The sequence below is a fragment of the Danio rerio genome, chromosome 17, assembly GCF_052040795.2.
Source record: "Danio rerio strain M-AB ecotype USA chromosome 17, GRCz13ab, whole genome shotgun sequence".
NCBI lineage: Eukaryota > Metazoa > Chordata > Actinopteri > Cypriniformes > Danionidae > Danio > Danio rerio.
Genome location: NC_141037.1, coordinates 3,457,501 through 3,470,435, shown reverse-complemented (window position 1 = coordinate 3,470,435; position 12,935 = coordinate 3,457,501). Strand labels below are relative to the sequence as shown.

General features: G+C 40.6%; 1 protein-coding gene across 16 annotated transcripts in view; it reads left to right on the top strand.

Annotated features, from left to right (window-relative positions):
• Nucleotides 1-12,935, top strand: part of ccdc9b (coiled-coil domain containing 9B) — an 88,463-nt gene that overhangs the window by 67,514 nt on the left and 8,014 nt on the right. For 15 of the 16 annotated variants that reach the window (XM_087290046.1, XM_087290039.1, XM_087290040.1 and 12 more), the window contains 4 exons: nucleotides 2,850-2,887; nucleotides 5,706-5,753; nucleotides 7,802-7,895; nucleotides 12,570-12,603. In XM_087290046.1, coding sequence (XP_087146172.1) covers nucleotides 2,850-2,887; nucleotides 5,706-5,753; nucleotides 7,802-7,895; nucleotides 12,570-12,603 — 214 coding nt within the window. Of the gene's footprint in view, nucleotides 1-1,459; nucleotides 2,888-5,705; nucleotides 5,754-7,801; nucleotides 7,896-12,569; nucleotides 12,604-12,935 lie in introns of all 16 variants that reach the window. The other variant, XM_087290048.1, reaches the window with a different exon arrangement.

Genomic DNA, 12,935 nt, shown 5'->3' with positions numbered 1-12,935 from the left:
CCTTGATACCGATTCATTAGGTGTTTCGCCATGACGTACGAACGAAACCAAGTTATTCACGTGCACGCGCAAACCCGGGAGATTTCAAACCTGAGGCCCCGCCCTCTGACGCACAAACCCAGACACACACACACACACCCACAAACACACGCACACCCACAAACACACGCACACAAACATGCCGGTCGATTGAAGTCACACTGCAGATGGACATTATATTGAGTCTCTACCCAAAGATGAAACATCAGCATTATAACCAAGCAGTTGGAAACTTCTGGAAGCTACATGCTACAAAGAATACTTCATCGGTGTTTGTTAAAGGAAGGATCAGTAAAGAGTAACTGATGGACGTCAGGATGGGTTTCTTCCATTTCTCAAGTGTAAGTACGTGCGGTTAAAGTTGTTGCCTCGTTGACTCTAGCTTGCAAATGTATTTAGTTGTGATTTGTTACTTGTAACCGCGTGTACTGTATCAGGTTAACTGGATATTTTATCTTATCGCGTGCAAAGTCACGTTAAAAACGCGACGCGTGCTGTTTGTTTATGGAGCTCCGTGCTAGAGTTCTGCTCCCGCGATTTATTCGGAAATTTATTCCCGCGCCGCAGAAATCTGGCGCGGGGACAGCCGCGAGAATAAATTTCCGAATAAATCGCGGGAGCGGTCGGTAACGGGTTTAATTTGGGACGGGAGCGGGCTGTCTAGCAATATCACGGATATTGCTATGCGAATTAGAAAGAGAGAGTCTGCGTGGTGCTTGTGTGTGTGTTAGTGCGCACGCGCGCGTATGAGAGAGAGCGAGAGAGAGAGAGAGAGAGAGAGAGCGAACGAACGAACGAGCTTTGTGTTGTGTGTGTGTGTTTATACAGACAGCTTGGCTGTCTGGACTGTATACTGGGTGATTTTTGGTTGTGTTCTCCGCTCTAGCGGGACCGGGCGCGGCGGGCAGAAAACAGAGCGGGTTCTCAGGCTAAAACCTGGCGGGTGCGGGCGGAAGCGGGAGCGTTGTCATTCGGAGGTGTGTGTGTGTTTTTGTGTGTGTGTGGTATGGCGAGTACACGACTGTCTCCTTCGTTCGGTTATCCGTGGCACTATCCACTCGCCATAGTGTGGCAGCTAAAATCCACGTCTATACTATCGAGCGTGTATGAACTGTGATTACTTTTTAAATTGCTGATTAGCTATTGGCCATTTCACTCTCTGACTGAAGGCAGTCGACCAATCGCGACAGACTGTCATCGGTCCAATCAGCGCAGATTAGCTCCGCGCTAAGGAGGGGTTTGGGAACAAATGAATCACTGGACGATTCATACAGGAGTCGCTGGGATAATTAGGTAAAAATAAATGCAGATTATAAGACCATGAAAGTGTTTTTTGACCTTGCATGCATATTAGACTGTTGTTGGAGACCCTTACAACCAAGATATGACCCTATTTCATGTATAATATAGGCTCTTTAAGGTCTGTTTTCTTTAAAAATCAATGATGTAATTCACCTTTATTTCTCTAGCGCTTTTACAATGTAGATTGTGTCAAAGCAGCTTCACATAGAAGTTCTAGTAAACTGAAACAGTGTCAGTCCAGTTTTCAGAGTTAAGTTCAGTGTGTTTTAATTTTCACTGCTGAGAGCCCAAACACTGAAGAGTAAATCCATCCGTGCGCAGCTCCACGAGTCCCAAACCAAGCAAGCCAGTGGCGACAATGGAGGAACAAACATCACCAATTAACCAAAGTAAAGGAAAAAACCTGGAGAGAAACCAGGCTCAGTTGGGCACGACCATTTCTCCTCTGGCCAAACTTTTTGTGCAGAGCTGCAGTCTAGGCGCCAGAGGCTGGAGAACACTGGGCAGCCATCGTGGAGAAACTGCAGGTGTGAGTACGGTATTGATGCAGAGTCACTGTCACTGGGGTCTTTCAGGAATCAGTCTCACGCTCTCCACTCCTTTATGACCACCACAGCATCTGCCCAGGATACGGCCTGGTCCAGGATTATGGAGACCTCTAGAAGTCCTCAATGATTAGCATCATTTCTTCATACGTGTTGTCCTTGAGGTTCTTGATGGTTGGCGTCATCTCTTCACAGGTCTTGGACCACATCAGTGGCCATGCACAATCTCTTGAGGCCTTGGGATGAGTATCCCCAGGTGGAAATAGAGAATAAAGAAAATAATTAGCGTAGCTGCTGCTCATGTGATCTCTAAATGACATTAATATCGCTTATTGCAGCAATTTCTGTAACAATAGATCACACAACAAAAATTCCTTATCATGACAGGCCTAAATGTACCCGCAATTCTGGAATGAGTCATTCATTAATTTTCTTTTCAGCTAAGTCCCTTTAATAATCAGGGGTCTCCACAGCGGAATGAACCGGCAACTTATCCAGCATATGTTTTATTATCATTTACACTCATAAACTACGGACAGTTTAGCCAATCTAATTCAACTATAATAGTGCATGTCTTTGGACTAGTGGGGAAAACCGGAGCACACGGAGGAAACCCACGCAAACAAGGGGAGAACATGCAAACTCCACACAGAAATGCCAACTGACCCAGCTAAGGCTTAAACCAGCGACCTTCTTGCAGTGAGGCGATCGTGCTACCCACTGAGCCACCGTGATCCCCTGTAATGAGTCATAAATATATATATCAGCCAAGCCGAATCATTCATACCCCTAATACTATTATTGTTGGAGCTGATTGTAATATAACACATCTGCATGCATGGCTTCATCTCTTTCACTCCTGATCCATTAGTGTTAGTTTTGTCAGTAATTAATTCTGTGGTCATGTTCAGTTGCCGTGTGTGTTTTTGTTTGTGTGTGTTTTTCAATGTGTTTTATCTGTAGGTTTTCTGAAAAGGAGCATGGAGGAGTATCAAACAGAGGTGAGCAAGCCTTTTTCAGATTACTATTATCTATAGGGTATATATGCAGAAGGACTTTTAATTTTCTGTAACCCTGTTAAAGCGCTTCTGGTGAACTGTATGCCGTTACAAAATCGCCACGTTTAAGGTTTGTTTTCTCTAAAAGTCAATGATCTTCACCTGATTATTATACGATATAAAATGAGTGTCAAAATGTACAAGAAGCAGCACTGCATTCAATTTAGTTTGTCTGTGTCATGTCTTTAAAATATGGAAATGTATTTCACCCCAGTATTTTCAATGGAGTTTCTGCGCTCGCCTGCTGCTGCTCTGGGGTGCGTTTCCCAAAACCATCGTTAGCCAACTAAGGTCGCAAGTTCTGTCGTTACAAACATAGTTTGTTGATTTGCCGTTTCCCAAATCCATCACTCCAATGAACATTCGCAAACTGCGTCGCAAATTTTAGCACTCGCAACTATACCTCTGGAGCTGTTGTTCAACACATAGTTCGTGGCTTTTCCCACTTATCCCCCCTATGCCCTATTCATTTATGCCTTGATTCCACTGACTGGTACAGTACGGTACGGTTCGGGTCGGTACAGGTCACCTTTATCAGGCTTGCGTTTCCACTAAAAGGGTACCCTTTTGGTAGGCGTGGTTTTTGGTAAGTCGACGTCATGCACGCTCGAATAAATTTCTACAGTAAAGCTGTTCGGGTCGCTCACATATCATAATGAGCAGCACTTCTCACAAAACAGACACTTTACACACATAAATACTTGTTTATAAATGTTTATTACTAACTTTTCTATGAACAGGAGTTGATTATAACTGCAGATCAATGACAGTGTGAATAGGCTACTGTAACGTCTGTAATTATATAAAATAAATACATAAATGCAACATATATGAACACATACAGCCCCTTACAGTCTCCGATATATTATTAATTACAGAAAAACTACACACAGCAGACATTTAGTACTTATTTGAGTTCAAAACCACACACAATATAGCCCACAGTCAGCGCAAACCTCTCATCTGTGTCTGTAATCTTCAGCAGCACATGTAAGATCTGTTAGAGAGTCATTTTGTCATTCAAAGTTCATAATAGTCCAAAAGACGAAGATAATCATGGCAGTTTGTTCATGATTCAGGTTGCTAAAACACTTTTGCTCCTGTGTTTTGACGGCTTCTCTTTTTTTCCCGCGTTTCACTCCCGCTTCACTCTCGCGCTTGTCCTTTTCTCTGAATGGATCAGATGATGGAGACACTTCAATAATCACACTCCTTTTATCATCAGCTCAAGTAGTTCGTTATATCAAATATAGACGCGATCGCACGCTCCTGGAAGAAAGCGAAAACCGCTTGCATATAGTATTTCCATGTAATGTCTCGGCTTTTTATTTAAAAAAACATGGCGGTTCCTTTGTTTACGTTCTGTGTAGCTCCACGAGCTCGTGACGTATCTCTGTAACCAATCAGTGTTCAGCTGCACGTGTAGCTCCACCTTTTGGTACCTTTTTTCCTGTCTGGGACCCTTTCGAAAGGGTGCCGAAAAAGGGGTACGGTACGGTTTGGTTCGGTACGCTTTTGACTATGGAAACGGCCATAAAAGCGCACCAAACCAAACCGAACCGTACCGTACCACTCAGTGGAAACGGGCCATTAGAACATTCGAAAAGTAAAAACGAATTAGTCATCTCTCTTAGGTGTAAATTGCTTTCTAACTATTTTTAAAGTTCAGTTTTAGTGATCTTCATGTTTACGATTGTGCTCCCTTCTCAGTGCACTTTGAAAACATTGATGTCATTTGGCACAAGCCTCATGGTTAAAGCGATAGGTGACCTATTATTTAAATGCAAACTTATGTTACGTCGCGAGTTTATGTAGCGATCGAATGTTTTTACCAAAACTAATATTGGATTTTATTTTAAATGTGTGTTTGCGTAAGACAATATAATTTGCACAAAGAAATGACGGGGTTCTTCTCTAAAGAAGTAGTTCCTCCACCTCATTTAGAGCATCAATATGGGCGTTTTATGTTGTAACTAACGTGGTTCAAGCGATGAATCTGCGACAGAGAAACTATGCGTTTTGGGAAACACTCGTTCTATTCACAAAAGATGCATCGTACCATGATAGTTCAGCTACGAGTTACGTTGTTGTTTGGGAAATGCACCCCTGGACGGCACTTGTGTTTAAGCGGTTTTTCATCTCGTTTTACACTTAAAAAGCCTAATGAAGTCTATATAACTGATTATATGTTAGGTACATTACAACATCGATGTGTCTCCTCACAGCAAGAAGGTCGCTTGTTTGATCCTCGGCTCGGTTGGCGTTTCTGTGTGGAGTTTGCATGTTCTCCCTGCGTTCGCGTGGGTTTCCTCCGGGTGCTCTGGGTTTCCCCCACAATCCAAAGACATGCGGTACAGGTGAATTGGGTAGGCGAAATTGTCCGTAGTGAATGAGTGTGTGTGTGAATATGTGTGTGGATGTTTCCCAGAGATGGGTTGCGGCTGGAAGGGCGTTCGCTGCGTAAAAATGTGCAGGATAAGTTGGCGGTTCATTCCTCTGTGGCGACCCAAGATTAATAAAGGGACTCTGATAAAAAGAACATGAATGAATCAATGAACAACATCGATGCTGTCAAAGGCACCGTATGAAATGGAAAGAAGTCGCATTAACCGTTCACCGGACGTTTATCGATAGGGAAAACACTTGCTCTGCATATACCCCAATCCTTTTCAGATCAAACTCAAAAAGATTGAAACACAAGTCTGTGTTTTTGTGTTGTGTTGGTTAATGTTTGTTCTGGGTTAAATATTCTGTTTTATAGGAAGTCGAAATGCCAGAAGAGGAAATCTGAAATCCGAAGAATCCAGAGGTACAGAAATTAAAATACATCTCCCTCACTTTTAGAGACAGACCCTTTAGAAACAGGTGATTAATAATAATATGAATGTTAACTTTTGAATCTCATACAGCTTTAAAAATGTCACTATACCATATCCCCAACTATTTTATCATCGTGGACCGGTCAACGTTTGTCAATTCTATCGCAGCCTGGGTGGGTGGAGGTGCAGTGGATCTACGCAAATTTTTAGACGACCATCAACCATTTTCTCAAAAAAAGACAATCTGAAAAAACATGGCTGCACGTGTGATACGAGATTTATGTATAAAGAAAATTATAAAGCACTGCAGTGTTTAGGTGTTTTGTTTATGTCTGATGTAATAAACCGACTGAAATGTGTATAATTTGCACAAAGTATAATCATCAGTTTTTGTCATGTGACTCGTGGTGAGCTCACGGCATTCTGAAAAGTTGAGATGATTTCAACTAGGTGCGCCTGGAAGGTGCGAATGCGTTGCACTGCGAGCACGTCATTCCCAATATATGCACGCGCAAACCGCGCACCTACATTGGAAATAACGAACTTGCACGCGGAAAAGACTTTATATGTAAACAGCCTCTAAAGACTGGTTTATACTTGTGTCGAGTGATCGACGTGACCCATGGCGCCTTGCGCATAGTCGTGCATTTATACTGCTGTTTGTGTGGTTATCTGCAATAACACTTCTGAAATGCTCGCTGGCAGTAGGTTTTTATGTTCCTGTGTCGAGTTTATTCTCTTGTTTTTTTCTTTTTTTCTGAACGCTTAATAAGTAGCTAAATAAAACTCGCTCATTCAGAGGCGGGAACCGGCGTACGTGCAACAACTTTAATCATAAGGTAAACTCAAAACAACAGTTCCATCTGAGCTCCATCACTTAATCCATATGTGGATACATTCCTTGACAGTTTTTGGGTCAGTCACTAGCTATGTTTCCATCCACCTATTTTGTGCGCATTTTGCAAATGCGTATAAAAAACCAGTTGTTGGAAACGCCATGATGCGCATAAATTTTGAAAATGCGTATAAAAAACGTATGCGCCTAACTGAGTAGGATAAACTTTTTATTCGATAAGAAAAGATGCGCATAAACTGCGATGGAAACACTTTTACCGCACAAACTCCAGCATGCGCATTAAAAAAGGTCATGCGATTTTGTTAAAAGAGATCATGTGATGCTTAAAATGTGTGTGAATGGATAAAACGTCAGGCCGAGCACATTATAAAACATCTGAAATGTAGTTTTGATCATTATAAAATGCCTTACCATTTCAGTATTAGTGTTATTATATTATTAATGACCTCCAGAATGAAGAGCGCCTGTGCGCCACGTCTGACACCTTCAAACGCCACTGCGTGCTCACTGCATGTCAGGATTGTCTTCTGAGGCGCATTCATTTAGAAAAGATTGATGCAGCTTCTCCTACCGCAGCAAATGCAGTTTTTACTGTTGATATTTGGCGCCAGTTAATCAGGAAGTGAAGATTTTGTTCGCTTTGACTCGTTGGATGGAAACGATGCTTCATTCGCACAACTTTTATGCGATAATCCAGTTTTGGCGCATGAAGTTTATTCGCATTTTTGGATGGAATCATAGCTACCGAGTCTTTTCCCTTCGCAAAGAAAATTTCCAAAGACATCTGTCTGTTTCTTACTCATTTTGCTGCTTGTGGGTTAAGTTTGGGCGCTCAAGTGACTGAGATGCAACTGAGAGAACACGTTTTTTCAAAATAAAAGATCATTCAGGTCCAGATAATTAAAAAAAAACTGAAGTAATTAATGATTTCCTGTGCAGATCGGTATCAATTAATCCATGGGCCGATACCGGTCCGGTGGTCGGGGACCACTGCTGTAGACAATCCAAAATAAATATTGCTTAAGGGGGCTAATAATATTGACCTTATACGACTTTCTCCAGAAGAAAAAATATTATAGGAAATACTGTGAAAATTTCATTTGGGAAATATTTGAAAATAAATAAAAAATCTCACAGGTGGGCAAATAATGTTGTTTTCATCTGTGTGTTTTGTTCTTGTAGCTCGTCATCAGGCGTCGGACAGAAAGGGGAAAAGCGTTTCAGTGGTTTGCAGTAAAGCGAAGGGTAAAGACCGTCTGACGGGCCGAGCGAGGAGGTAAACTGACCACACACTCAACAATTACTGGAAGATCTCATCTAAAAGCCATTCTGCATACATTTACACCCACTCAGGGGATGATGGGAAATGAGAATCTCCGCAGGGATCATTCATGGCCCTGTTCGTTTCCACTCTCACTTAGCATTAGCGTTCAACCACAGACACATCTGAACTAATGGCTGGATGATTTGTCTTTTAACCCTTGTGTATTGTTCGCACTGACTCCCCTTTGGTTATGTTGGTGCTGTTTTTGCCCATTTGACTTCCATTATAATCCCATTTTTTTAATTGCAAAGCCACCACAGCATATATTCATGCACTTATGATTGTTGCTGGGTTTTCCTGTTGGGAGAGGTAGAGTGTGTCATTTTTGCTGTTGATCCTCAGTTGGCAGCATTAATCGTTTAGATAGGCCTGTGCTAAAGAGTGTCTGGCTTTATTTGGAGTAAAACAGTAGATTATAGTGTGTGCAGAAATTCACATAGGCCCAATCCCAATTCTATTTTTGTAGCCCTACCCCTTCCCCTTGGCCCTTGAAACAGAGTGTGAAGGGGAAGGGCTTCAAAATTTACCCTTAAGAAATGGGACAGCACTACAGCACCTGCACATGTCACTGTTGGTCATCGCAATTTCTTGCTTCATGTGAGATCAGATGATCGAGACTGCTGTAGTTCTTCCAGTTGCAAATAACTATCTTCAGGAAATCACTGAAGGCATATATCATGTTATTATAACGATCTAATGTGGGAATAAGCTCATAACTGTACTGTGTATTTACACAGTGGCCATATTCATCAATGTAAACACACCAAAACAATATTAATATTATAGCAGACACTGTAAACCAGTGTTTCTCAACTGGTGGGTCGCGACCCAAAAGTGGGTTGCGGGAACATTTTCAGTGGGTCGCGGAGAGTGAGATCAAAAAAACAACAAAAGTTTAATATTTAACTTATTTTGCTTATATCGTACTTTTATTTTGATTTACGCGTGCGACGAAGCTTGCTAATGGGACTTTTAATTTGCCAGTAACCTGGGACAAGCCCAAGAGCTTTTGGTGAACTGTATGCAATGCAAAAACTGGCGTGTTTAAGGTCTGTTTTCTTTACAAATCAGTGATTTCCACTGGCTGAGTGATATCTGATATAAAGTGGGTCTTACATTGTAAAAGAAGCACTGCATTACATCACATTTCCCCTGCCATATTTTTATAAAATGAGCATTTATTTTACCCCAGTATATTCAATAAAGCTGCGCTAGCCTGCTGATTCTGACGGGAGCGTGCGAGTAAACGGCTTTTTGTCTCGTTTTACGCTTGAGCAACTAAATGAATGCTAAAGTTTATTTAAATGAATGTATTTTAATGACATTACAACATTGATGCTGTAAAAGGAACCGTATAAAATGGGAAAAAGTTCACAATAACAGGTCACCGGAAGTTTATTAGTATGGGAAACACTAGCTCGGCATATACCCTTTTGACATGTGAAATTCCAGCACAAGTACGACCCCGAATATGTCAAGTGTGGATTTACATATTTTGACGACAAAAAAGGCTTAAAAGCTCAGTGTATCATATGTAGTGAGGTGCTCTCACAAGAGAGCATGAAACCTAAATTAAAACGACATTTAGAAACCAAACATCCAAGTTGCTAGGAAAAACCCGTGGACTATTTTCTAAGACGACTCCAATAGCTGAGGGTATCACAACAGTGCCGAATCACAACAGTGCCGAACATATTCATGTTCAAAACAAGTAGAAGTACATCTTACTGTGCTCACCGTGTAGCGAAGGCCAAGAAAGCCCACACAAAAGCAGAACAGCAAATAACTGCTGATTATTATAAAATGGTTATGATTATTTTAATAATTTTACTTCAGTTTGCTGGTTTCTGTTCAGTTCAACCAGATCAGTGTTAATGTTTTATAAACAGTTCAGTTTAGTTAATGGTAACTTAACTTTTCCCTACACTAACCACTGTTTACAGTATTTGACATTTTTACTCTGTAATATTTCTATAATTTGATACATTTTGTTAAATGACAGCAGTAAAATATTGTTTATTTGTAAGTCTTGGTGATTTTCTTCTAATTTATCTGTCACCAGTTGTGTGTGTTAACAATTAAATACAAATGAATCATAATTCCTAAAATTATATTATAATTCCTAAAAATTTGGGTCGCGGCTTAATGACCATGTGAAAATGTGGGTCCCATGGCCAAACCAGTTGAGAACCCCTGCTGTAAACAGCTCAGCCACTAGACTTTTCTGACAGGGTATTCCAGTGTCATCGATTGACAGAATGTTGTGGGACTGCTGTACAGGAGTTATTAAATTTAGTGGATTTTATTTTAGCTTTTTTTTTTTTTAAAGCATGACAGTAAAACATGAACGTCGTTATGAATGTATTAAAACATGTGCTTGTTTGTTCCTAATAATGACCAAAAATTAAAAATGTTGCATCTCCTGACTTCCCTGTGCAGCCATGCTGTCATTGTAGATGGTGGGAATTCTGGGAAATTTTCTTACCTCTTGGTTTCGAGTGTGGTCCTGAAAAATCTGTTTCAAGGGCTATCCAGCCCTTCTGACGCCTGTTTCACACCGCAAGCGTCAGCAGCGCGTGAGCAGAGCATGCGCAGCTCGTATGGAGAGCAGAAGCAGCACGCAGGCGTTTGCCTTTCACACCAGCTGCATCTGCAGCGCACAGCTCTTCGGCAGCTGCTGCAGAGATCAACATATCTCTGTCTATTCTATCTAGTTACCCATGTCTCCCTATATACAAATACACTCTTTAAACTTTTCATCTGCAGCAAGATCCGCGGCAACTTCCTCCTATGCTGTTTCTTTAACCTGCAAATCTTTATTTTACAAATTTTATAGATCAAATAGTGCTGTATGCTTCTCAAGCTCTATAAGAAGTGTCTACAGTCAGAAGACAATCGCCTATGATATCATGTCATTTGTTTTTTGATTGTCAGGTTGTTGTAGGCCTAGTTATAATAATATTTATACAATATAGTTATAATGATATTTATACATGATTAAACTAGTGTTACTTTCTCCGCTTCAGTGATGTCCAGCGGCAGAATAACAGCTCGTTAATTCATGCTTGTGCAGAGGATGAGACGGACAAAAGTACTTATTATTTATTTACTTATTTTCGTGTTGTCACAGTGCAAACAGCTCCCGGTAGGAATAACTCGAGTGAACATAAAACAAAGCCGATCAAAACTTTCTTGCTATGCTTGAGCTGCAGAGCACACAGCGAGCTCACATCATCCAGCATGCGTGCCGAACTACACTACCCACAATACACTTCGCTATGGACTACAACTCACCTACATATTCTTTTTCCTCTGTCCTGCAACACTAGCGTGCAACTTAAGCAAAACTGATACTAAAATTGTTTTACATTTGGCTTTGTAGTTCGGGCCTAAATAAATGTTTGTTGTCGTTTTTAATCGTTTAAGTTCATTTGATTGACTGTATATAAATCAGTTGACATTATTAACGCATTTATTGGGTAAAATTGCTACTTTTTACTGTCACGCAATGTGTTTCTTTAATTGAGCGTGAGCAGCGCGGCAAAAATAGACCCAGCGCCGAAATTATCGCTGCACTGCTGCTTTAGCAATGCTCACGCCTCGCGCTGACATGCTGCTGCTGTTCCTACCCTGCTCCAACACATTTACCTGTAGGTTTCAAACAAGCCTGAAGGACTCAATTAGTTTGATCAGGTGTGTTTAATTAGGGTTGGAACTAAACTGTGCTGAGCTGTGGCCCTCCAGGAATTGAGTTTGACACCCCTGGTTTAGAGCTTTCATACCGCACGCAGCAGCAGCGCGTCAGCGCGAGGCGTGAGCGTCGCTGAAGCAACAATGCAGCGATCGTTTCGGCGCTGGGTCTATTATTGCCGCGCTGCTCACGCTCAATTAAAGTGACAGTGCATTGATAATGACCAAAAAAAAAGTTTTGGCGGGCCGAATTTCTGTATATTTTTGACATGAGTTGCGGGCTGGAAGGAGGAGGAGGGCGGGTGGGCAGTTTGAGACCCCTGGTTTACTGTGTTCTGAAAGCTGAGGAGCTTCTTTTAATTTTCTCAGACATATCAAGGTAAGTATGCAAAGGTCTCTCTCTCACGCACACACACTATACTCCATATAAAGGACAGAAACTTATCTGTTTGCTCTGCTACTGATGATCACCAGTATAAATGACAAACTGTACCTCTTCCCTGTACCTCTTCCTTTTTCCAACAGGTAGCATCAATCAAGAATGCATGACTATACTGTATGTGGTCATGGCTTTGCAATAAATGAATGCGATTACAATAGAATTCAATGGGGTAAAAACAGCCACTAACATAACCAAAGGGGAGTCAAATTGCCCAGAGTGTATTGTTGAGTTTTTGAACATTTTCAACGCATTTTCACAAAATATGTGTCAAAATAAGATTTATTAGCAAAAGTCCTGAAATACAGAGAACGTTGTGGCCAAATTAAGACTCAAAGTCAGCCTAGAGTGGATGAAAATGACCCAACAGCACACACAAGGGTTGAAATCTCACTAAAATCACTTCAGATCCATTACTTGGTGTTATACATTCATGCACTCATTTATGATGGATATTAATCCAAAAACTCAAGCAATTAATGTTTTTTTGTCCTCAGGTGGGATGCTAAAGAGCAGGAAGAACATTTGCAGGTGATTTTTTTTTATTTTATTTTATGATAGTATTGTTGTTGTTACTACTATAGTAATTAAAATATGGGATTAAAATGATTTTATTTTTATTCAGAAACAAAAATTTCTAAATATAGGCTTTACATTTTTTTAAATGTTTTTTTTTTTATCTAAATTTTTGTAGTAATATCTGAACGTTTTAATAAAATTCCCTCAAAAATTGTACTAAATGTTTTGCATGAAATTACCTTGGTTAAAATTTAATTTATATTTATATGTGTGTGTGTGTGTATGAAATATTTTTATATTAATTCACAATGTGGAATGAAAATGCTTAATTTTTATCAAAATAA